The sequence below is a fragment of the Paroedura picta genome, chromosome 3 (assembly GCF_049243985.1).
Source record: "Paroedura picta isolate Pp20150507F chromosome 3, Ppicta_v3.0, whole genome shotgun sequence".
Taxonomy (NCBI): Eukaryota; Metazoa; Chordata; class Lepidosauria; order Squamata; family Gekkonidae; genus Paroedura; species Paroedura picta.
The window spans coordinates 174210289-174232919 of NC_135371.1; the positions used below are offsets into that span (position 1 = coordinate 174210289).

The 22631-nt window shown below is 54.2% G+C and overlaps 2 protein-coding genes across 3 annotated transcripts in view; one reads left to right on the forward strand and one right to left on the reverse strand.

Annotated features, from left to right (window-relative positions):
- Positions 1–2339: 2339 nt before the first annotated feature.
- Positions 2340–21948, forward strand: LOC143833660 (ceramide kinase-like). Of its 2 annotated transcripts, XM_077329743.1 has the most exons (13): positions 2344–2570; positions 6224–6331; positions 6930–7055; positions 8030–8158; positions 8610–8673; positions 10519–10664; positions 11394–11468; positions 11671–11823; positions 12912–13017; positions 13929–14011; positions 15196–15395; positions 16803–16999; positions 17662–21948. In XM_077329743.1, the coding sequence occupies exons 1-13, from the start codon at positions 2450–2452 to the stop codon at positions 17723–17725; spliced, it is 1572 nt and encodes a 523-aa protein (XP_077185858.1). In that variant the 5' UTR covers positions 2344–2449; the 3' UTR covers positions 17726–21948. The 2 variants fall into 2 exon arrangements, with proteins under 2 accessions (XP_077185859.1, XP_077185858.1); XM_077329744.1 differs by lacking the exon at positions 6224–6331 and having other exon boundaries at positions 2340–2570.
- Positions 18052–22631, reverse strand: part of G6PD (glucose-6-phosphate dehydrogenase) — a 41040-nt gene continuing 36460 nt past the window's right edge. Inside the window, exons 12-14 of the mRNA XM_077329745.1 lie at positions 21631–21707; positions 18805–18897; positions 18052–18613 (exon numbers count right to left, since the gene is read on the reverse strand). Coding sequence (XP_077185860.1) covers positions 18523–18613; positions 18805–18897; positions 21631–21707 — 261 coding nt within the window. The 3' untranslated portion in view covers positions 18052–18522. The remainder of the gene's footprint in view (positions 18614–18804; positions 18898–21630; positions 21708–22631) is intronic.

Genomic DNA, 22631 nt, shown 5'->3' on the forward strand with positions numbered 1-22631 from the left:
TTCTTGGTCTTAAAGGTGCCACAGATTCAAACTCTGTTCAGTAACCGAGCTGTTTAACATAACTAGCCCATCATAGCCCATAAAATACTGCATACTGCCTACAATATTGCAGCTATTGCATATCATTACCCTGTCCTTTATTATCATCTTCCACTCCTGTCCTGGAATATTCTCTCCCCATAGAAGTACCTGGTTTCCCTGGGGCATGCCTGAAGATTGGGGAGTGGGGAGCCTAGAGGAGGACAAGTTTGGGGAAGGAAGGGGGCTCAGCCGGAATGTGATGGGGTAGTCAAACTGCGGCCCTCCAGATGTCCATGGACTACAATTCCCAGGAGCCCCTGCCAGCATTCGCTGGCAGGGGCTCCTGGGAATTGTAGTCCATGGACATCTGGAGGGCTGCAGTTTGACTACCACAGCTAGGCTACAGTAATGTCTGTGGAAATTTCTGGTAACTCGTAGCCATTGTTCATTGACTCGTCTATCCTGTTTGGAGTGTGTCATTATTATCCATGGTTTGTTGTTTGTATTGTAAGTTCCATATTTGTCCTGTTGTTTTTTTTTGTTTGTTTGTTTGTTGGGATTACACTGTCCCTGCATCAGCATTTTTTAACTTGAGTCATCCACTCTGCGTGAGACGAACAGCTGTTTTTTTCCTACCCTGCTTCTCGTTACCCAAAGGAGGCCCAAAGCAGCTTACAAAATTCACTCCCTCCCCCACAACAGACTCCCTGCGAGGTAGGTGGGTCTGAGACAGCTCTGAGAGAACTGCTCTAAGATAACTGTGACAAGCTCAAGGTCACCCAGATGGCTGCATGTGAAGGAGCAGTGGGGAATCAGAAGAAGAAAAGTTCTTTTTATAGCCCCCAGTTTTCTCTACCAGAAGGAGTCTCAAAGTGGCTTCCTCTCCCCACAACAGGCACCCTACGAGGTAGGTGTGGCTAGGAGAACTTGGACAGGATTGCTCTGTGAGAACAGAACTGCCAGGACTGTGAGGAGCCCAAGTTCACCCAACTGGCTGCATGTGGAGGAGGAGTGCAGAATCAGTCTCACCAGATCATTACACCATGCTGGCTCTTGAAAGGAGGGTTATCCATGAGACAAAGAAATACCTGAATATCATCTCTCTCCTTTCATTGTTACTGATAGGCCATACACAAAACGCCTTTCTGGCAGAGTGTCCTCTCCATCAGACCCCACGTCCATCCCATAAACTCCCACAATTCTCCCTTATTCTAACTGGCCCATGATAGCTTCCAAAATAACCCTGCACCTTTCCAGTCCCTATGGTCTTCTCAACATGCCACCAAGTTACACGATCCAGTCATGTTACCCTGGTTTGCAACTAGAAGGGAAGGGTTGCCAACGCACAGGTGACTCCTGGAGATCTCCCCGAATTATGATTGATTCCCAAAATCAGACGTCTGTTCCCCTGAAGGAAAGGGCAGTTTGGGGCTAGGGGGACATTTACTGAGATCCTTCCCCTCTCCAAACCTGGCTCTCCCTGGGTTCACTCCCCAAATCTCCAGGGAATTCCCAACCTGGAGTTGGCAACTCTAGGAAATGGAGAGTTACAACTCAACACCCCACCCCACAGCCCCACAATTCCTCCCAATGTTATGCTCACTCCTCCACAGCCAGTTTGGGTTGGCCGGAGCAAACAGCCCCAATTTGACAGTGAATTTTGTCCTGAGCGCCTGAAAAACATTTTAGCATTGGGATCCCTTCCCCCATCTCTTCCCCCATCTCCCCCATTTACACTTTCCAATCCAGACTTAATCTACCCTTTGTTTTGCTGGGTTCATTGCCATGTTATCAGCTGTTCTCGGGAAAAGTCCAGACTAGTTATAGTTACATTTGTGAGCAAAACACAAAGTCCTTAAGATTTTATTCTTTGCTCAGATGCAGGAGAGTTCTGGTCGTAAACCCGAGGCCAGGGGGTCCCCACCCTGTTTGAACCCGTGGGCACCTTTCTGACACTGGGTGCAACCCCAAACTGGTAGGCAAAGGAGGTGAAGCCAGGCAGATACACACCGAAGACGCCCAAGCACAGGAGAGAAGAGCTGGAGAAGAAGGGCTGGGTTTTATACCCCGCTATTCACTATCCAAAAGTGGCTTACGAACACCTTCACCTCTTCTCCCCCAAGCAGCCCTTTTCTCCAGGGGCTGGCATCCCTCCAGGATGCCGTGTTGAGGTTGCTCCTCTTCCCCTCCCCAGAAAAAAATATCCAGGAATTTCCCGAAAAGGAGTTGGCAACCGTGCTGGGCTTCCGGACCGGCCTCCTTGCTTTTGCCGGCGGAGCGGGGCCGGGAAGGCTTGCCCAGGGGCGGCGGGCGGGATTTGAACTGGCGACAGGGCGGGTGTTCCCGCAGCTGGGAGGCGCGGCCGGGAGCAGGAAGCGGGCCAGGCGAGCTGGGCTCCGGCCGGCGGAGGGAGTGCGGCCGCGGGGCCATGGGCGACACTTTCTTTCGCTCCCCGCTGCGTACTGCGCACGGCCGCTTCCTGGTGTCGCTGCCCCCGGGCGGGCAGCTGCTGGTGGGCACTCCCGACCCGGGCGACCATGGCAGCTGCGGTAAGTCCTTCCTTGGCCGGGCCGCCCCCTTTCTTCCCGGGATCCGCACGACACGCGAGGACACATCCACACGTGCGGCGGCAGCTCCGCGCATCGAGGGAAGGAAGGTTGCCAACTCCCGCTTGGGAAAGCCCCGGTGACTGGGGAGGGATCTCCGTGGGAATACGGTGCCGGAGTCTCCCGATCAGGGGGACTGATCTCTGCGGTATAGAGATCAGTTATGATTCCGGGAGATCTCCCGCCGCCACCTGGGGACTGGCAATCTGAGAGGCTCATCTCGCCAAGGTGTCCACAGGGAAAAGGTTGTGCCTTTCCAACTGAATTTTTAAAATAATTAGGAGAGGAGTGTTGGAAAAAAAGCTCTTTTTCTACTCTCAAGTTGGGGTGATCAATGCAAGAGATGGTGCGAGGTCGTTTGCTGGGGCCTGCCTCAGGGGTGGCCCAACTGTGGCTCTCCAGAGGTCCAAGGACTACAGTCCCCATGAGCCCCTGCCAGCCGGCAGGGGCTCATGGGAACTGTAGTCCATGGACATCTAGATAACTACAGTTGGGCCATCCCTCCCTCTCCTCCCATTACACTTGCAAGGGGATTCAGGGTTGTTACTCAGCTCGTTTTTATTCATTTTTTAAAATTGCTCTTAGGTGCTCCCGGAGCAGGCAGGTGGCCCTATAAACAGTGCACAGGAATTGTAGTTCGAGAGCCGTAGTTTGGCCGCCCCTGCCCTATGGGATTGCCATAAATCAGCTGTGGGCTGTGTCTCGATGGTGCTTTAAGCACACAAGAAGAACACACGTATATTTCCGGGTTCTGTAGTATGCCTTCTGCAGGGGTCAAAGATGTACACACCTTGGTCGGTTTCTCGTTTTTGCAAAACCGGAGTTGGCCCATTGAAAACACCAAATGTTGTAATTTTGTCCGGTAACTTTGAGCAAGGTTACACAAGGCCCGTTCTGTTGTGCTTCCGTAAACCGGGTGATGCCAGGTGGCCCTGGACCCCACTGAGGGTCAGGGATGCCAGCCTCCAGGTGGGGCCTGGGGATCCCCTGGAATTCCAGCTCCCCTCCAGACTGCAGAGATCAGTTCCCCTGGAGGAAAGGGCTGCTTGGGAGGGGGGACTCTGTGGCCTTGGGCCCCAATGAGGGTCAGGGATGCCAGCCTCCAGGTGGGGCCTGGGGATCCCCTGGAATTCCAGCTCCTCTCCAGACTGCAGAGGTCAGTTCCCCTGGAGGAAAGGGCTGCCTGGGAGGGGGGACTCTGTGGCCTTGGACCCCACTGAGGGTCAGGGATGCCAGCCTCCAGGTGGGGCCTGGGGATCCCCTGGAATTCCAGCCCCTCTCCAGACTGCAGAGATCAGTTCCCCTGGAGGAAAGGGCTGCTTGGGAGGGGGGACTCTGTGGCCTTGGACCCCACTGAGGGTCAGGGATGCCAGCCTCCAGGTGGGGCCTGGGGATCCCCTGGAATTCCAGCTCCTCTCCAGACTGCAGAGATCAGTTCCCCTGGAGGAAAGGGCTGCTTGGGAGGGGGACTCTGTGGCCTTGGACCCCACTGAGGGTCAGGGATGCCAGCCTCCAGGTGGGGCCTGGGGATCCCCTGGAATTCCAGCCCCTCTCCAGACTGCAGAGATCAGTTCCCCTGGAGGAAAGGGCTGCTTGGGAGGGGGGACTCTGTGGCCTTGTACCCCCCTGAGGGTCTGGGATGCCAGCCTCCAGGTGGGGCCTGGGGATCCCCTAGAATTCCAGCTCATCTGGGCTGTTTCGGAGGGAGGACTATGTGGCCTTAGATCCCACAGAGATTCAGGGAATCGAGGCTCACCTCCGGACTGCAGAGCTGAAGTCTTGTAACCAAAGTCTTGAGCTTAAACCCAAGAGACCATCCCAGCAGGATAAATCAGGTATTACAAAACATGCGAGAAAAGACTAGAAAAAAATGAACCATCAGAGTGCACATCGATTAAAAGTCTAAAAACACATTGGATAAATTAAGCGGGTGTACTTCTCCATACGCTAAACATGATACTAAGTTGGATTTTACAGGGACCGCTCTTGTCAGGGGCTTTCCAGCAGGTCGAGTCATTTCTGTCAAAATCTGCTCACAATGAAGACCCCCCCCCCCTAATCAGCAGGAAGGCAATCTCTGGACAGAACAGGGGCCATGCAAAGAGGGGGGGGAACAGAGTGACAGAAGGTGTTTTACTGCCTCAATTGCACCCGGTGCTATTGGACTCTGATTCAATTGCACCCGGACAACCTTGCTTGCTCTGCGTGAAGAACAGCGAGTTTCTCCCTGGGTTCACACTTTATCCCAGTTTGACTCCAGCTCCTTCCCGTACCTGCTTGGCTCCCCCACACACACACCTCTAGCTTGCCTCGGTGGAACATTTGGACACAGAAGATTCATATACGCAAAGGCCAGGAGAGGCAGGCAGGATAGGAATCAGCGGGGGGGGGGGAGGGGGGCAATTATGCTGTTATGGTGGCACAGCCTGTGCCCAGCCCAGATTCGGAAAGAGGTTAATCTGGGTTAATGTTTGCCCTGCCCTTTACCAGCCAGCAAGGGAACCGGTCCTCATCAGGGCCAGAATAGCTTCCTCAACGGTGTTAATAATTGAACTGGATGAACAAGGTACTTGGAACTCAGTCAAGGGAACAGGGGTTGCCAACATTGGGTTGGGAAATTCCAGGAGCTTTGGGGTTGGGGACTAAGGAGGGTGATGTTTGGAGAGAAATGAACACGGCTTCTCTGTGGATCTCGTGACATCTGCGTCTCCCCCAGCAAAAAGGTCACAGCTGATTTTTCCAGTTCAGGCCAAGATCTGTTGGGATATTGTAATGCAGGGTGCACGAGGATCTGGGAGGGAAAGGGTTAAGAGAATTCTTTGGGGTACACTTGGCAGCACCTCCCCACCTGGGTGCGGAGGAGATTAGCATTTTTGGAAGTTTATCTGTTCACAATAACAATTCCTACCTGAATATATCATGTAAGATGTGCTTCTAGTTTTGTAAGTAAAATTTCTTTCTCTTGTTACCATTGGAGTCAGACTGTCTTTGTCACTTGTTAGAGCAGCATTCTTCCCTTTACCGGGAAATGTGGACGATCAGGAATGCTCCATAAACTTCTAAGAAAAAAGCATCATTTTTACATTTGACCCAATAAAATTTGGAGGCATAATTTATATTTTAAAAGCTCCAATTTGTTCAGCTCCTCAGTCACTAACGATCCGTGTTCTTGTGTCCGGAATGGTTGTCCTCCAGGGTTGCTATGCAGAGGCAGGCAATGGTAAACACCCCCGTTAGCCATTTGCCAACCTGGATTGCCCAGAATAGCCTGAACTCATCAGATCTCAGAAGCTAAGCAGGGTCAGCCCTGGTTAATCCTTGGATGGGAGAGCACTGTGGAAGCTCAGGGTTGCTACGCAGAGGCGACGACGGATAAATCACACCAGAGTTCTCCTGCCTTCAAAACGCAATCAGAGATTGCCATAAATTGCCACTTTCCACTACAGGGAATGCAATGCAGACTTCACGTGTTTTGACTTGGTGGAATAGTATCAGGTGGTGGAAAGAACCCTTTGGACATGGGGCCAAAATCAGGTCATAAAATCTGTTGCTGAGCTGAGCTCTAGGGTCTCTGGACAATCTTCTCTCCTTCCCAGGTTCAGGTTTCTGCATTCCAGTCCAGGAAATGGTCGCGGTGAGGCTTGGAGCAACCAGCAGTGCCCAGGGGGACTCGAGCCCAGCCACGGACGAAAATGTTTTCACAGGTGAAGGGGGGGTGGAGGTTGGCCAACAAACAGGGGTTTCCTGTGACTCTTTGGCTTCAAGTGGTCATTGCCTGTGCATCCACACTGTGATGGGCTTTCTAGGCCTTGTTGTGGTAGGGCAGGACACCAGGGGGGTAAAATGCCACAGAATTCCTTCTCCCAAGCAGCCCTTTGCTCCAGGGGAACTGACCTCTATTGCCAGGAGAGCAGCTGGAATTCCAGGGGATCCCCAGGCCGAACCTGGAGGCTGGCATCCCTGACCCTCAGTGGGGTCCAAGGCCACAGAGTCCCCCCTCCCAAGCAGCCCTTTGCTCCAGGGGAACTGACCTCTATTGCCAGGAGAGCAGCTGGAATTCCAGGGGATCCCCAGGCCGAACCTGGAGGCTGGCATCCCTGACCCTCAGTGGGGTCCAAGGCCACAGAGTCCCCCCTCCCAAGCAGCCCTTTTCTCCAGGGGAACTGATCTCTGCAGTCTGGAGAGGAGCTGGAATTCCAGGGGGTCCCCAGGTTGCTGGAGGTGGGGAGTCTTACCTGTCCCCTCCAGGCTATCTATCCTTCCTAATGCCCCTTCTCTCTCCTCTCCTCTTCTCCTCCACAGTGTTTTTCATCCAGAGAGAGAAGGCAGGATGTTGGACCCGGGGATCTCTGGAACTCACTGCTACAACCGAGGAAGAGCTGGCCATCCGCTGGGTCACTGCCCTGCAGTTCTGGATTTCTCACCACGGTCAGCTTTCCCCACCCCATGAATCTTTTTGTAGACCTCCATCATGCCCCCCCTCCCTCTCCTCTCTTCTAAACTCCAGAATCCTAAACTTTCCTACAGGTAACTGTGAGTTCCTGCATAGTGCAAGGGGCTGGATTAGATGACCCTGGAGGTCCCTTCCAACTCTGTGATTCTATAATTTCCCCCTCGAGAAGGGGCTGCAGCCCCCTCATCCTCTTGGTCGTCTCCTCTGTACCTTTTCCAGTTCTGCAATGTTCTTTTGGAGACATGGCGGCCAGAACTGGACTCCGTGTTCCCAATCAGGCCACGCCACGCATCCCCGGAGATCGGTTCCTCTTGAGCAGGTGGCTGTTTTGGAGGGCAGGCCCTATGGCGTGATGCTCTCTGAGGCCCCTCCCTTCTCCAAGCCCCGCCCGCGCCAGGCTCCACCCACAAATCTCCAGAGCTGGCAACTGTTCATCTTCTAGAATCCTAGAGTTGGAAGGGACCTCCTGGGTCATCTAGTCCAACCCCCTGCTCTATGCAGGACACTCCCAACCCTCTCGCTCACCCACTGTCACCTGCCACCCCCTGGAGCCTTCACAGAATCAGCCTCTCCATCAGATGGCTCTCCAGCCTCTGCTTAAAAATCTCCAAAGATGGAGAACCCACCACCTCCCGAGGAAGCCTGTTCCACTGGGAAACCGCTCTAATGGTCAAGAACTTCTTCAGGAGGTTTAGAATTTAGAATAATAGAATCATAGAGCTGGAACTTGGAAGGGACCTCCTGGGTCATCTAGTCCAACCCCCTGCACTATGCAGGACACTCACAGTCCTATCACTCCTCCACTGTCACCTGCCACCCACTTGAACCTTCCCAGAATCAGCCTCTCCTTCAGATGGCTCTCCAGACTCTGCTTAAAAATCTCCAAGGAACCCACCCCCTCCCGAGGAAGCCTGTTCCACTGGGAAACCACTCTCTGTCTCTTTTCTAGGTGTCACCAGGCCCAAGAGCCTTCTGGTCTTCATCAACCCTTTTGGAGGATGCCACAAGGCCGTGGACATCTACCGGGGTCAGGTGGCTTCCCTTTTTGCCCTGGCAGAGATCCACACCCATGTGATAGGTGAGACTCAACCCCCACCACCACCTCATTCCTACCGGCTTGTCGATCTGCCCTTTGGGAGCCAGCGTGGTGTCGTGGTTAAAGAGTGCCGGAGTCTAATCTGGACAGCCGGGTTTGATTCCCCGCTCTTCCTCTAGATGGAGCCATTGGGCTGATCTGGGTCCCGTCCCAGTTCTCTCAGAGGAGTTCTTGCTGGACAGTTCTCTCAGAGCTCTCTCAGCCCCACCTACCTCGCAGGGGCTCTGTCGCGGGGAGAGGAAGGGAAAGGTGTTTGTAAGCCACTTTGGTGGTGGCGAAAAGTGGGGTGGCGAAAACTTTGGTGGTGGTGAAAAGTGGGGTATAAAACTTTGGTGGTGGTGAAAAGTGGGGTATAAAACACCACGCTGCTTCTTCTCTTTTCACTGGGCCCTTCCTTTCCTAAAGCAATCCTTCCCCTTTCTCCCCCCACAAGAGACCAGCCGAGCGAATGAGGCCCGGGAGTACATCCTGCATCAAGACCTCAGCATCTTTGACGGGTAAGCACTGCTGGCGGGGAGGGGGGGAGACGGATCCTGCCCCCTTGTTTCTGAGGGGCTTCAGGCGGTTAATCCAGTTTTCAGCTGGGAGGTGGGACCTTACACAGATGCACCCTGCCTCTTCTAGCAACTCCGGTCTTGAACCGGGATTGCCGTGTACCCCAAGCAGGAGCACAACATAAATTGGTTTCAGATGGCTCAAACCTGTGAGCCAAGCTGTAAAGTGCAATTGGAGGCGGGAAGAGAAATAAGTCAAGTCCAGGATCTCCAGCCCTTACGTCTCAGACCTGGACCGTGGCTCTGCTGGGCATGCGGGAGGTCCTAGGTTCAATCCCCGGGAAAGGCCAGGCAGGAGGTGGCGGGAGAGATCTCGATCTCAGCCCCTGTTGAGCTGCTGCCTGCCTGAGTAGGTAATACTGACCTATTGATTTATTCATTGGATTTTTTGATGGATGTCTGATTCGGAATCGGGCAGCTTCACGTGTTTCTTTATGACAGCAGTAGTCAAACTGCGGCCCTCCAGATGTCCATGGACTACAATTCCCATGAGCCCCTGCCAACATTCGCTGGCAGGGGCTCATGGGAATTGTAGTCCATGGACATCTGGAGGGCCGCAGTTTGACTACCCCTGCTTTATGACATTAATAAAACCATTGGGTTGCTGACTCACGATAGCTGTTAACTGGTTTAGCATCCATAGTGAAGTCTCCATCCCCCCCCCCTCCATTAGATTTTAATTTTACAGTTTTTTGGTGTCGTGGTTAAGAGTGGCTGCTCTTAATCTGCCGAGTGGGGTTTGATTCCCCGCTCCTCCACATGCAGCCGGCTGGGTGGGCTAGTCATGGCCCTGATAGCGCTGTTCTCATAGAGCTCTCTCAGCACCATCTGTCTCCCAGGGTCCCTGTCATTGGGAAAGGACAAGAAGGCGATTTTAAGCTGCTTTGAGATGGTCCGGTAGTTAAAAGTGGGGCGTGAAAACTAACTCTTCTTCTAATTCAAATTCTGTGGATGCTTTAGGATGCTTTGGGCTGATCCTGCGTTGAACAGGGGGTTGGACTAGATGGCCTGTATGGCCCTTCCAACTCTATGATTCTATGATTCTGTGGATGCTTTAGGATGCTTAGGGCTGATCCTGCGTTGAGCAGGGGGTTGGACTAGATGGCCTGTATGGCCCTTCCAACTCTATGATTCTATGATTCTGTGGATGCTTTAGGATGCTTAGGGCTGATCCTGCGTTGAGCAGGGGGTTGGACTAGATGGCCTATATGGCCCCTTCCTACTCTATGATTCTATAATTTTTAATTCTGGCGTTTTGCCCCGTTTCCTGCATTCCAAGACCGCCTTGATCCTGCTATTTCTTTTTCCTCCCTAAAAAAGACAGCCTGGTAAAGAGCCACTCACAGCATCCGAATTAGTGGGCCTGGAATGGCAGCTGAACTCCAGAGGACACGAGATCAAGTCCCCCGGAGAACGGACATGCAGCCTTTCTTGACCCTTTTTGCCCTTCTGAAACAGGGTGGGGAGCGCAGTTACCAATTGGCTGCCATGACTTACCTTCGGTCACACCACCGAAACGCTTGTGCTGTCGTGGCGGCTGCCGCACAGACAATCAGAAGTCAGCCCTGTCCATGTTTTAAAAGCGCTTGGTGGGCACCCGTGGGCACCACGTCGGGGACCCCAGCCCTGGAGGAAACGGCAGCTCTGGAGGGCCGGCCTCGGTAGCCCCGTCCTCCCACTGAGGTCCAGGAACGTCCCAACCTGGAGCTGATGACCCTTTACTCAAGGAGGGGGTCTCGGGGCCCAATCCCACCCTCTCATTTTAACCCGCCCCCTTTCCTCCCCCAGCCTGGTGAGCGTCGGGGGCGACGGCACCGTCAACGAGGTGATGCACGCCTTGATCGAGCGGACCCAGCGCAAGGCGGGGGTCTCGGAGGAGGACGCAGACGCCGAACTCCTCTCGCCTCACCTCCGTATTGGCATCATCCCCGCAGGTGAGGGGGGTGGGGGAGGGAGCTTCTGGGCTGGACCTTCCTTTTCCCAAAACTCCCTGCAGTGAAGGTGGTTTGGCAGAGGGGGGTTGGCACTGCCCGTCTCTGAGCAGCGATCCTGGATTTCCCGGGTGGTCTGCCATTGGGGGGCTGACGGAGTCAGGCTCGCCTGGGCCGTCCAGGTCAAGGAGAGACAAGCCTTTGCACAACAGCCCTGCACTGTGCTCTCCCAACCCTAATTCTGATCCTGCTTCGTGCTTCCACGCTCCTGACGAGGTACCTTCAAGACACGACAGAGTTGTTCTGCTGCTGCAATTCTTTTCTTGGGGGGGGGGGGGTTCCTGGAACGCCTTGTCTTTATGGTAGCCACCCTCCAGGTGGGGCCTGGAGGCCTCTGGCGTCCAGACCACAGAGATCAGTCCCCTCCCCTTCCCCAGAGAAAGGGGCTGCTTTGGAAGGAAGCTGCTGCAGTGTTCTACCCTATAGAGCAGGGGGGGTCAACCTGTGGTCCTCCAGATGTCCATGGGCTACAATTCCCATGAGCCCCTGCCAGCGTTTGCTGGCAGGGGCTCATGGGAATTGTAGTCCATGGACATCTGGAGGACCACAGGTTGACTCCCCCTGCTATAGAGGACCCTCCCCCTGGCGCCGTCCCACCAATCGCCCAAGAATTTCTCAGCCCAGGGGGAGAAACCCACCCATTCGCCTTTTGTCGTGTTTTCTTCCCTGCAGGCTCGACGGACTGCGTCTGCTTTGCCACGGTGGGGATAGCTGACCCCGTCACCTCTGCTCTGCACATCATCATAGGTAGCCTCTGGCTTTATTTCGCTTGGCCCTCTACGATTCACAGCAGGCTAGAGCAATGGAGACTTTGGACGTGTTTCTTCTCCAGTGGGGCAGCAGTTCTTCCAGAACGACTTGGAAGGAAGGGTTGTGGGGGAAGGGAGAGCCCTGCAGCCGCTCTCTTCGCAGTCTCTGGCCGCTGAGCAGCTCTCCTCCGTCTCCGCAGGGGACAGCCAGCCCCTGGACGTCTGCAGCCTCCGGCACAACGGGAAGCTTCTGCGCTACTCCGTCTCCCTGGCGGGCTACGGCTTTTACGGCGATGTGGTGAGCACCAGTGAAAAGCACCGTTGGATGGGGCCGGCACGCTACGCCTACGCAGGTATGGCGGGGATGGGGGGGGGGTGGAGAAACAGACGGGATGGACTCTGTTCAAGGAGCCGGGATGTTCGGATGGGGAAGGGGTTGCGGAATGAGGAGGTGGGCTAGCTGGAGCCCCCCTTTATCCAAGACTACAGAGAGCCCCACCGGTTTCTCCCCTTTGGGGTCGCAGTGAGAAGTGAATACTTTAATGATCTGCACTTCTGTGTATAGCAGGGTTGGCTGAACTGTGGCTCAGTAGAGCTCCGTGGACTACAATTCCCATGAGCCCCTGCCAGCACATGCTGGCAGGGGCTCAAGGGAATTGTAGTCCATGGACATGTGCTGGCAAAGGCCTATGGGAATTGTAGTCCATGGTTTGGCCACTCCTGGTACATAGCTTGCTGAAATTAGGATCCAACAGTGGAACTTTTGTCTCGGTTGTTTTACGTTAAGGCCTCGGCTATGGCGCGTCTAACGAAGGCGATGGGCAGTAGGGTCAGCACAGACACAAGGAAACACTACTTTACGCTGTGAGGGATGACACTGCGGAATTCGCGGCCAGAGGAGGAGGTGATGGCCACAGGAACAAGGAGCTTTAAAATGGGATTAGATTCATAGAGGATCAGTGGCGGCCAGCCATGGTGACTGAGGGAAACCTCCATGTTCAGAGGCAGCCAACCTCTGAATCCCAGAGCCAGAAGGCCTCGGCCTCTGCTGCTGGCCCTCCGGAGGGACTGGCCGGCCACTATGTGAGGCAGGATACTAGACCAGGTGGACCACCGGTCTGATCCAGCAGCAGTCTTTTGTGGATCTTCTCAGGGGAAGGCCTCGGCCTCTCTACTCTGTTGTTGACCCTCCAGAGCAGGGGTAATCAAACTGTGGCCCTCCAGATGTCCATGGACTACAATTCCCATGAGCCCCTGCCAGCAAATGCTGGCAGGGGCTCATGGGAATTGTAGTCCAGGGACATCTGGAGGGCCGCAGTTTGATTACCCCTGCTCCAGAGGAACCGGCTGGCCGCTGTACAAGGCAGGAGGCTGGCCTAGACAGACAATCCGCCTGACCCAACAGGGCTCTTCTTCTTACGTTCTGCACTCTCTCCTCCAGGAGTGAAGGTCGTGCTGAGCAATCGTAGCTACGAAGGCACAGTGGAATTCCAAGAGGCGAGGCTGGAGGAGGCCAATCCACGGGACCAGACACGCTGCCGGTCGGGGTACGTGGAAGCAATCAGAAGGACCCACCCTAGCTTGTTGCAGGGACCGAGAGAGTGTATTTAAGCCACAAGGAACGCCCTGCAAAACCTACCTGTGTTTTAAGAATCCTTCCGCAGCAGCATGTCCAAAGCCAGCTTGGTGTCGTGGTTAAGAGCAGCGGCTTCTAATCTGGAAAGCCGGGTTTGATTCCCTGCACGCAGCTGGGTGACTTTGCGCTGATCACAGTCCTGTTAGTGCTGTTCTCACCGAGCTGTCCTGTCAGGGCTCTTTCAGCCCTACCTACCTCACAGGGTGTCTGTTGCAGGGAGGGGAAGGGAAGGCCACCGTAAGCCACTTTGAGACTCCTTCAGGCAGTGAAAAGCAGGGTAGAAAAACCAACAGTTCTTCATCAGCGGCCTCAGTTAATAGAGATCTGGGGTAGGGCAGAAGCCAGGGGGTCCATCTAGGATTCTGGAGACCCAGGTTCAAATCTCCACTCTGTCAGATAGAATCATAGAATCCTAGAGTTGGAAGGGGCCGCCTGGGTCATCTAGTCCAACCCCCTGCACTAGGCAGGACACAAACGCAGTTTGCTGAGTGACCTTAGGCCTCTCTCTCAGCGTTGCCTACCTCGTGGGGCTGTTGTGACAATGAAGCAGATGATGGGTGAAAATGAAATGTGCTAAAATAAATAAATATTTGCAACAGTTGGCACCAAGGAAATCAGCTGGATGAATGTGGGCCAGCCAACATCCTCTCAGATTTGCCTACCCTACAGGATTGTTGTGAGAATAGAATGCAGCAGAGGAGAACGTGAGCCCCTTTGGGTCCCCGTGAGGGTGAAAAGCAGGAGATAAATGAAGTAAAAAGAGATGGTGGATGGGAACGTGGATGGGGAGATCAGCCTAGCTACCTTCTGCCCTCTTCCCAGGTGCCTGGTCTGCTCAGAGTCTAGCAAACACCTCCTGGCTGGCAGTGAAGAAGCCACGCTGTCGTCGTCAGCGGGAGACCCAGGTGAGAGTGCTGAGCGATGGGACAGGTATTCCTGCGCTGTTTGCTTGGATCTGGTTAATCTCCTAAATAGGCCAGCCGCGTAGAGGACAGTCAGATGCAACAGCTTCACTCCCTACATCAGACCACAGCCAGGGACAGAAGCTCCACGGTGACCAGTGGACGATTGAGGGGTGACGCGGTAGAGGTTTACAAAATTACTTACGGGAGAGAGAAGGCAGAGAAGAAAAATCTCCTTTGCCCACAAGGCAAGACCTCATGAGCACTCGAGGACGTGAATGAGCAGGAGGCTTGCAACTGATAAAAGGAAGGCCTCTTTTTCCCAAAGAGTAGTTCACCAGTGGAATTCCCCGCTGCAGGAAGAGGTAGTGGTGACCGCTTCAAGAGGGCACTGGGCATCTGGAGAGCCACAGTCTGGCCACCCCTGATCCAGGGTACGCTAAGAGCTCTGATCTTAACGGAAAGGAAACTCCAGAACTTCGCCCTGGAAAGAAACATTGAAAGGCCAGGGATAGATGCAGCGCTTGTATAGCCCCATGAATGGTGACTGCTCCTTGATTCTTAAGTAGCCACAGCTCCCCTCTGTGCAATCTGAACTGTCCAGAGACTGGAGGTCCCAAGTGCCTTTGAAGCAGCTGCTCCAAGGCACGGGTCTGCATGCGGGGTGCAAAGGTACCATGGACAGGGGTTTCTCCCTTCCCGGTTCCACAGCATACCTGCAAGACTGCCTTTTCCCTTATATTCCCCCAAGAGCACGGAGACCCTCAGAACAGCACCTGCTCAGGGTCTCCGGCCTGAAAGAGGCGAAGTTGGTCTTGACCAGGGACAGGGCTTATCTGGGCCTGGCCCCAGCATGGTGGAATGAGCTCCCAGAAGAGATCAGGGCCCCGTGGGAGCTAAGCCGGCTCCGCAAAACTTGCAAAATGGAACGATTCCACCAGGTTTATGGTCATGGCCAGAAATAACACCCACCATAGCAGGCTGGCCTCTCCGCTAGGGGAGGAGAGGAGCCGTGTTGAAGACCAGCCTTCCCCGTTTGGGATTTTAATTTGGGGCATAAATGATAGGAATGATAAAACAAGAATGTTTTGAAATGTTAATCTTTGGAGCTGTTTTAAATGTGACTCGCCCCGAGCGTTGGAAGTTCGGGATACAAATAAAAAGGTATTGTTGTTATTTCTCCGCAGGGGGCGGGTGGCGTCGGGTTCAGGGCCGTTTCCTGGCCGTCAACGTGACCGCCATGAGCAGCGCCTGCCCCAAGAGCCCCGAGGGCCTGTCCCCCTGTGCCCACTTGGCTGACGGGACCGCTGACCTCATCCTGGTGCGCAAATGCTCCATGCTCTCCTTCCTGCGGCACCTGGTGAGACACACCAACTGCTCGGACCAGGTACGGACAGCAAGAAGGGGCAGGTTTTCTCATCTCGGCTCCCACACTGCTCCAGGGCCAAACTATTAAGATCAGGGGTAGTCAAACGGCGGCCCTCCAGATGTCCATGGACTACAATTCCCAGGAGCCCCTGCCAGCATTCGCTGGCGAATGCTGGCAAGGGCTCCTGGGAATTGTAGTCCATGGACATCTGGAGGGCCGCCGTTTGACTAACCCTGATTAAGATGCTAGCCCTCATGATATTACAGCTTGATGAATATTTGAATATGAACATTGGAGACACATAAGCTTCCGGAAAAGGCGCCTGTGTAGAACTGCCACTAAGGCTAACCTTCCTTTTGCAATCTGTATACCAGGGGTAGTCAAACTGCGGCCCTCCAGATGTCCATGGACTACAATTCCCAGGAGCCCCTGCCAGTGGATGCTGGCAGGGGCTCCTGGGAATTGTAGTCCATGGACATCTGGAGGGCCGCAGTTTGACTACCCCTGCTGTATACGCAGGGTTCCCCCTTTTTTAAAATTTGTTTTCAATGAGTTATTAGAGCTTCAAGGTTCCCCCCCTTTCTTGTTCCTGTGTGTGTGTTTTAAAATATCAATACATCTTATTTTTATTGCTCATTTTTGCTGGCAAGTCACAGCTGACTGACATAACTTCCTTTTGGGTTTTCAAGAGGAGGGGCAGAATGTTGCTAACAACCCCCGCCTCTCCCCCCTGGCAGAGCCCAAAAGCTGGAGCTTCCAAATTTTGGGAGGAGTGGCCAGAAAGGCAAGGCAGAGCCCATGCTGAGAGCCAGCGGGATGTTGTGATTCAGGAGTGGCAGCCTTTGATCTGGAGAACTGCGTTGGCCTCCCGCTTCTCCTCCGCAGGCAGCCCACCGGGTGACCTTGAGCCAGTCCCAGTTCTCACAGAGCTCTCTCAGCCTCCCCTACCTCACCAGGTGTCTGTTGTGAGGAAGGAAACCCGAGCCGCTTTCAGACTCCTTCGGGTAGTAAAAAGCGGGGTACCTGGAGAAGAGCCTCATGCTGGGAGTGATCGAGGGCAAAAGAAGAAGGGGACGACAGAGAATGAGGTGGCTGGATGGAGTCACTGAAGCAGTCGGTGCAAACTTAAATGGACTCCGGGGAATGGTAGAGGACAGGAAGGCCTGGAGGATCATTGTCCAGGGGGTCGCGATGGGCCGGACACGACTTCGCACCTAACAACAACACCCAAAAAACGCTCTTCTCCCCTTTGCACGGATCTTTCAGCATCTTTGGCTGAATGGGGCTCTGGCCTGCAAAACAGCTCTGCCAGAGAACGGGCGGGGCTAGGGGAGCCGATGCTCGGTCAGTGGGATGTGCACACGTGCCCCGTCCTGAGAGGTCAGGAGCGTCCTGGTTTCAGCGTGTTGAACTGCCTCCCCTTAGTTCGACTTGCCGTTCGTGAGCGTGCACCGGGTCCGAGCCGTTCGCTTCACCGCCTGCAAGGCAGACGACGACACGGATGGGGATCCGCCCGAGCAAGCGTGGAAGGGCCTCTGCGGGGCAAAGCGCAGGGAGGAACCGGCGCTCAGCTGCTGGACCTGCGACGGGGAGGCCTTGAACCACACGGACGTGAGCATCAGGTTTGTTCTCTGCACGGAGGAGGGGAAGAGTTCTCACACTTCGTGGAGGGGGAGAAAGAGCCAATGGCCCCGCTAGAATCTAGATGGGTTCCCTGTCCTTGGGGGCCAAAGGACACCTTTAGGATTCTGACACACGGCTGCCACGGGACGTGGAGCCAGGCACAAGGGAGGCCCAAGTGCAGAAGCCGAGGAGCAGAATTTTTAAAAAATACACTGGAAAAGAGGAAAGAAGAAAACCAACCCTGTGGTGTTTGCTGCCGCCCAAACATTATTTCGACTTGCACAGCCGATTCGCTCTCCAGCGGCCAACCAGGCGGCTTGCAGGGCAGGAGCCCCACCCATTTCCTAAAAGCATGGGAGAGCTGCTGGCGGGCTGCCCAGGGGCACCTTGCTGGGGACCCGTGAGCTCAAAGTTTGTGAAAGAGGCATAGTGCCAGAGTCCACCCGCCAGAGCAGCCTCTTTCTCCAGGGGGGGGGGATGGATCTCTGTTATCTGGAGACGGGTTATAATTCCGGAAGGTCTCCAGGCCTTTGCTGGGAGGCTGGCAACCCTCTCCGGAGCACAAAGGGGGCCAGGCTATCCGAACTGCAAAACAAACCCGAGTGCGGTTCCTGCACCGTCTCATCTCCTCCTCCGGCCTTCTCTCCCTGTCTCTCTGCAGAGTGCATGCGCGGCTCATCCACCTCTTTGCCCGGGGCATCGAGCGCTCAAACTGCACGTCCTAGGGAGCTCCCGTGAGGAACCGACAGCTAAAGGCCAGCACAGACGTAGTGTGAGCACTGCCCCGGGACCTGCATGGCTATCGGACGTTGAAGAGCTACTGCCAGAATAACTTGGGTTATCCTGGCCCTTCCTGGGACACCCCAGCTTCAGAGGAGACTCTCAGCCACCTCCCCAAAAACTATAGACCTCTTGTGTGGCTCTAAACCTCCGGTTTGGTCCAGGCCCCCTTGCCAGGCGAAAGGTCTACTCCTACCTGCTCCAAGGTAGACGTGAGATTCCTGAGCTTGGCGATGCCCGGAAAGAAGAAAAGACAAAAGACCACAGACGCTTTGGAGTGATCATCTCCGTTTACGGAAGAAGCTTCAGACGAGCCCAGCAAGCGGCCTGGGCGGGAATGTAACAAGTAATGCAGCAGAAAGCGAGGCTAGTGCAAATGAAAGAGCAGCATGGAGACAGGGGCCTCCTGTGCAGATGCCTCGTCCTCGCTGGGGCAAGGACTACCTGCGGGGCGGAGCCGCGGTTGGGGGAGGAAATCGGGCCCATTCACAGGCGGCGCTGGAGGTGCTGGGAAGGCCGCCGTGTCCCCTAGAGTTTAGGTATGATGGGAAGGAGTGCCTGAGGATCTACACCCAACCAAGCCCCCACGAGAGCCACCCCTACGCTTCCTATATGGTCCCCCAGGGAGGTGTGGGGGGAGAGAAAGGCTAGCACAAGCCCCACGGCCGGCCAGGCCGGCTCAGCGTCCACAGGGAGGCGTCGGACTGGCACGGTTGTCGCCGTCGCGGTGTGCAGGCGGCGCTCACAGCTTGTGAGGGTTCACCCAGCGATAGGTCCCTTCGTACAGGAAGCCGACCCTCTTCATCAGCTCGTCCGCCTCGGGAGGGCCGCGGCTGGGGAAGAAAGAAGCAGAGGTCTCCGGCTCAGCGGCTGTGCGCCTTGGGAATGCGGGCACAGCGCGGTGGGCGGAGTCAGCCACAGAATGGCTGCCGCAGGAGGAGGAGCCTGTCCAGAGTGTGTGAGCTTGTAAGAAATCTGAGTTTGTAAAAATGAGCCCCCATGAGCGCTGACTTTCCTGACTTACCTTCCGTAGCGGTAGGGAATAGGTTTCGGTTTCTCCGCCTCGATCATGTGGAGCAGCGGGGTGACGATACGCCAGGCTTCACGGAGCTCATCGCTGCAGGGAAGAGAAGGAGGTCAGCCTGGGCTCTGCCGCTGAAACTTTAGTTCCTCAATGATCCACTGGAGTTATTTATAGGCGGTTTGGATGTCCCTCCTCCTAGGGCCTAGGATTGACTCCTCCCTCCAAGCTGGACAATTGGAAGTCAGGGGACGGTGACCACCCTGAAGAATATTTTCTCTTTTGGAACAAGTGTTGTTTCTGCTGCAGTTTCCACCATTCAAACTGTCCCAGTAGATACTGTAAATGGGAAGCAGAGGTGGTCGGCCCTTGCCTTCCTCTGCAGAGTCTCCCTTGGTGATCTCTCATTCAAGTATTGGCCCTGCTTGGCTTCCAACTTGTGGCCACCCCAGCAAGGGGCTTTCCAGGCAAGGAAGAAGCAGAGGCCGCTGGCCCTTGCCTTCCTCTGCAGAGCCTTTCTTGGTGGTCTCCCTTCCGGGTACTGACCCTGCTTAGCTTTCCAGCTTATGGCAATCCCAGCAAAGGGCTTCCAGGGCAAGTGAGAAGCAGAGGCGGTTTGCAATGGCCTTTCTCAGTCTCCCATGGCCCAAAGACTAACCCTGCTTCCCTTCCGAAATCCGATGCAATTGGGCTCTCCCACACCCCCTTCCCTCTTCTCAGCATTCTGCAGCGATAATCATCCCTGTGTCCCACTGCACATAGGGCCTCTTTTCAAAACGACATTTCTTTAAATGCGATTTTATCCCAAATTAATGACCTACAGTGTATGACGAAAAGAGGACTGCCTTACAGTTTGAAGTGTCACTGTGTTTTCTGCAGTTCTGTGTTTTTTCAATCTGCAACTTGCGTTTTTCCTCTTTCCTCTCAAGATACGCATCTATTTATATATTTTATTTAGATACTGCCCTCCCCGAAGGCTCAGGGAAGTTTACATAAAACGGGAACAGTATAGAATCATAGAATCAAAGAGTTGGAAGGGGCCATACAGGCCATCTAGTCCAACCCCCTGCTCAACGCAGGATCAGCCCTAAGCATCCTAAAGCATCCAAGAAAAGTGTGTATCCAACCTTTGCTTGAAGACTGCCAGTGAGGGGGAGCTCACCACCTCCTTAGGCAGCCTATTCATAGAATCATAGAATCATAGAGTTGGAAGGGGCCATAGAGGCCATCTAGTCCAACCCCCTGCTCAACGCAGGGTCAGCCCTAAGCATCCTAAAGCATCCAAGAAAAGTGTGTATCCAGCCTTTGCTTGAAGACTGCCAGTGAGGGGGAGCTCACCACCTCCTTAGGCAGCCTATTCCACTGCTGAACTACTCTGACTGTGAAAATTTTTTTCCTGATATCTAGCCTATATCGTTGTACTTGTAGTTTAAACCCATTACTGCGTGTCCTCTCCTCTGCAGCCAACCGAAACAGCATCCTGCCCTCCTCCAAGTGACAACCTTTCAAATACTTAAAGAGGGCTATCATGTCCCCTCTCAACCTCCTTTTCTCCAGGCTTGGGACATTCCCAAGTCCCTCAACCTACCTTCATAGGGCTTGGTCCCTTGGCCCCAGATCATCTTCGTCGCTCTCCTCTGTACCCTTTCAATTTTATCTACGTCCTTTTTAACTCAGTTTATCGTGATGTGGTAACAACAAGAACAATGACAACAGGATAGTGATAGTAATAAACATTGCAGAAGAGAACGCTTCCAGGAAGGACTCCCTGGAGAAAAGCCTGATGCTGGGAGTGATCGAGGGCAAAAGAAGAAGGGGACGACAGAGAACGAGGTGGCTGGATGGAGTCCCTGAAGCAGTTGGTGCAAACTTAAATGGACTCCAGGGAATGGAAGAGGATAGGAAGGCCTGGAGGATCATTGTCCAGGGGGTCGCGATGGGTCGGTCACGACTTCCCACCTAACAACAACCACGCTTCCATTGGCACAGGAATGGCTGATGTACTGATGCATTTGCAGTTGGGTTTGTGGAAAACTCAGACCTGCCCAGGCTACCGTGATCTCATTGGACCTCAGAAGCTGGATTAGTATCTGGAAAGGGAGTCCAGGGTCACGGCACAGAGGCAGGTAATGGCAAGCCACCTCCTGCTCGTCTCTTGCATTGGACATCCTAGTGGATTGCTGCAACTTAACAGCATTTTAGAATCATAGAGTTGGAAGGGCCCTCCTGGGTAATCTAGTCCCACCCCCTGCACTATGCAGGACACTCACAGCCCTATCGCTCATCCACTGTCACCTGCCACCTCTTTGAGCCTTCACAGAATCAGCCTCTCCGTCAGATGGCTCTCCAGCCTCTGCTTAAAAATCTCCAAAGAGGGAGAACCCACCACCTGAGGAAGCCCATTCCACTGAGGAACCGCTCTGACTGTCAGGAATTTCTTCCGGATGTTTAGATGGAATTAGAATCACAGAATGATAGAGTTGGACGGGACCTCCTGGGTCATCTAGCCCAACCCCCTGCACTATGCAGGACACTCACGAACCTCTCGCTCATCCACTGTCAGCTGCCACCCCCTTTACATACATGCATGGCTTCTTCATTTCCAGGTTTCATCGTTATGTCGAATGGTACACAATGAAATACTGAGTTAATTATGACATTATTTAAAGAGTTACCGTTTTGGGCAGCGAACAACAGCAGTCACTTGCAACAGAAGCTTTTTGTGGACTGTGGCCTACTTTATGACAGGCATATGCTGGCGTCTGACGCCCAATCCACCCAGCCCAGTTCTTGCCCTCCGTTCCTGACCCAAAGTCCTGAGCCACGTACCTGCGGACAAAGTGCATCTGGTTCCCACAGAAGACGTCCAAAATGAGGCGCTCGTAGGCGTCTGGGAGTTTCACATCCTGCAGAGGGGAGAAGAGGAGAGCCGTCACGGCGGCTGTGGCCCTCCAGGGACGTAGGCTGCCCCACTCTTTGCAATTAAATTCTGGTTGGCGGCCATGTTGGTCTGAAGCAGCAGGGTCCAGGGGCACCGTCAGGAGCACCAAAGTTTAATTCTGGGTACCGGCTTCCATGTGCGCACACCCTTCCTCACATCCGGACACACAAAAGCTTATACCTTGAATTAAACTCTGTTGGTCTTAACGGTGCTGTTGGACTCCCAATTTGTTCTTTGCAATTGTCACTGAAGGGGAGAGCTTGAAGAAAAGCCAGTCAAAGAGTTGTCAGGGTTGGGAAATATCTGGAGATTTTGGGGGTGCAGCCTGAGGAGGCGGGGTTTGTGAAGGGTAAAATCTGGCAAAGGCCACCTTCCAAAGGGGACGGTTTCTCCAAGGGAACTGATCTTTGTTGCCGGGAGATTGGTCGTCATGCCAGATCTCCAGCTACTACCTGGAGGGTGGCTACCCTAAGTAAAATCATTGCCTGGAATGACATAGATAGGATTACAAATGGCTGAGAATCTAAGGCAGGGGTAGTCAAACTGCGGCCCTCCAGATGTCCGTGGACTACAATTCCCAGGAGCCCCCTGCCAGCATTCGCTGGCAAGGGCTCCTGGGAATTGTAGTCCACGGACATCTGGACGGCCGCAGTTTGACTACCCCTGATCTAAGGCATTGTTCACGCATGCATGTCAGGGACTCGTGGGAATTGTAGTCCATAGGCCTCTGGAGAGCCCCAATTTGGCCACCCCTGAACACCATTAAATGCCTTCTTGGTCCTTTCTCTTTTCCAGGCCTCCTTTTACTCTCAGTCTCTCAGCTGCATTTTTTCTCCCTTTCATAAAGACCCCAAACCCTCTTTTTTTCCCCCCACAGAGGCATTCTTGG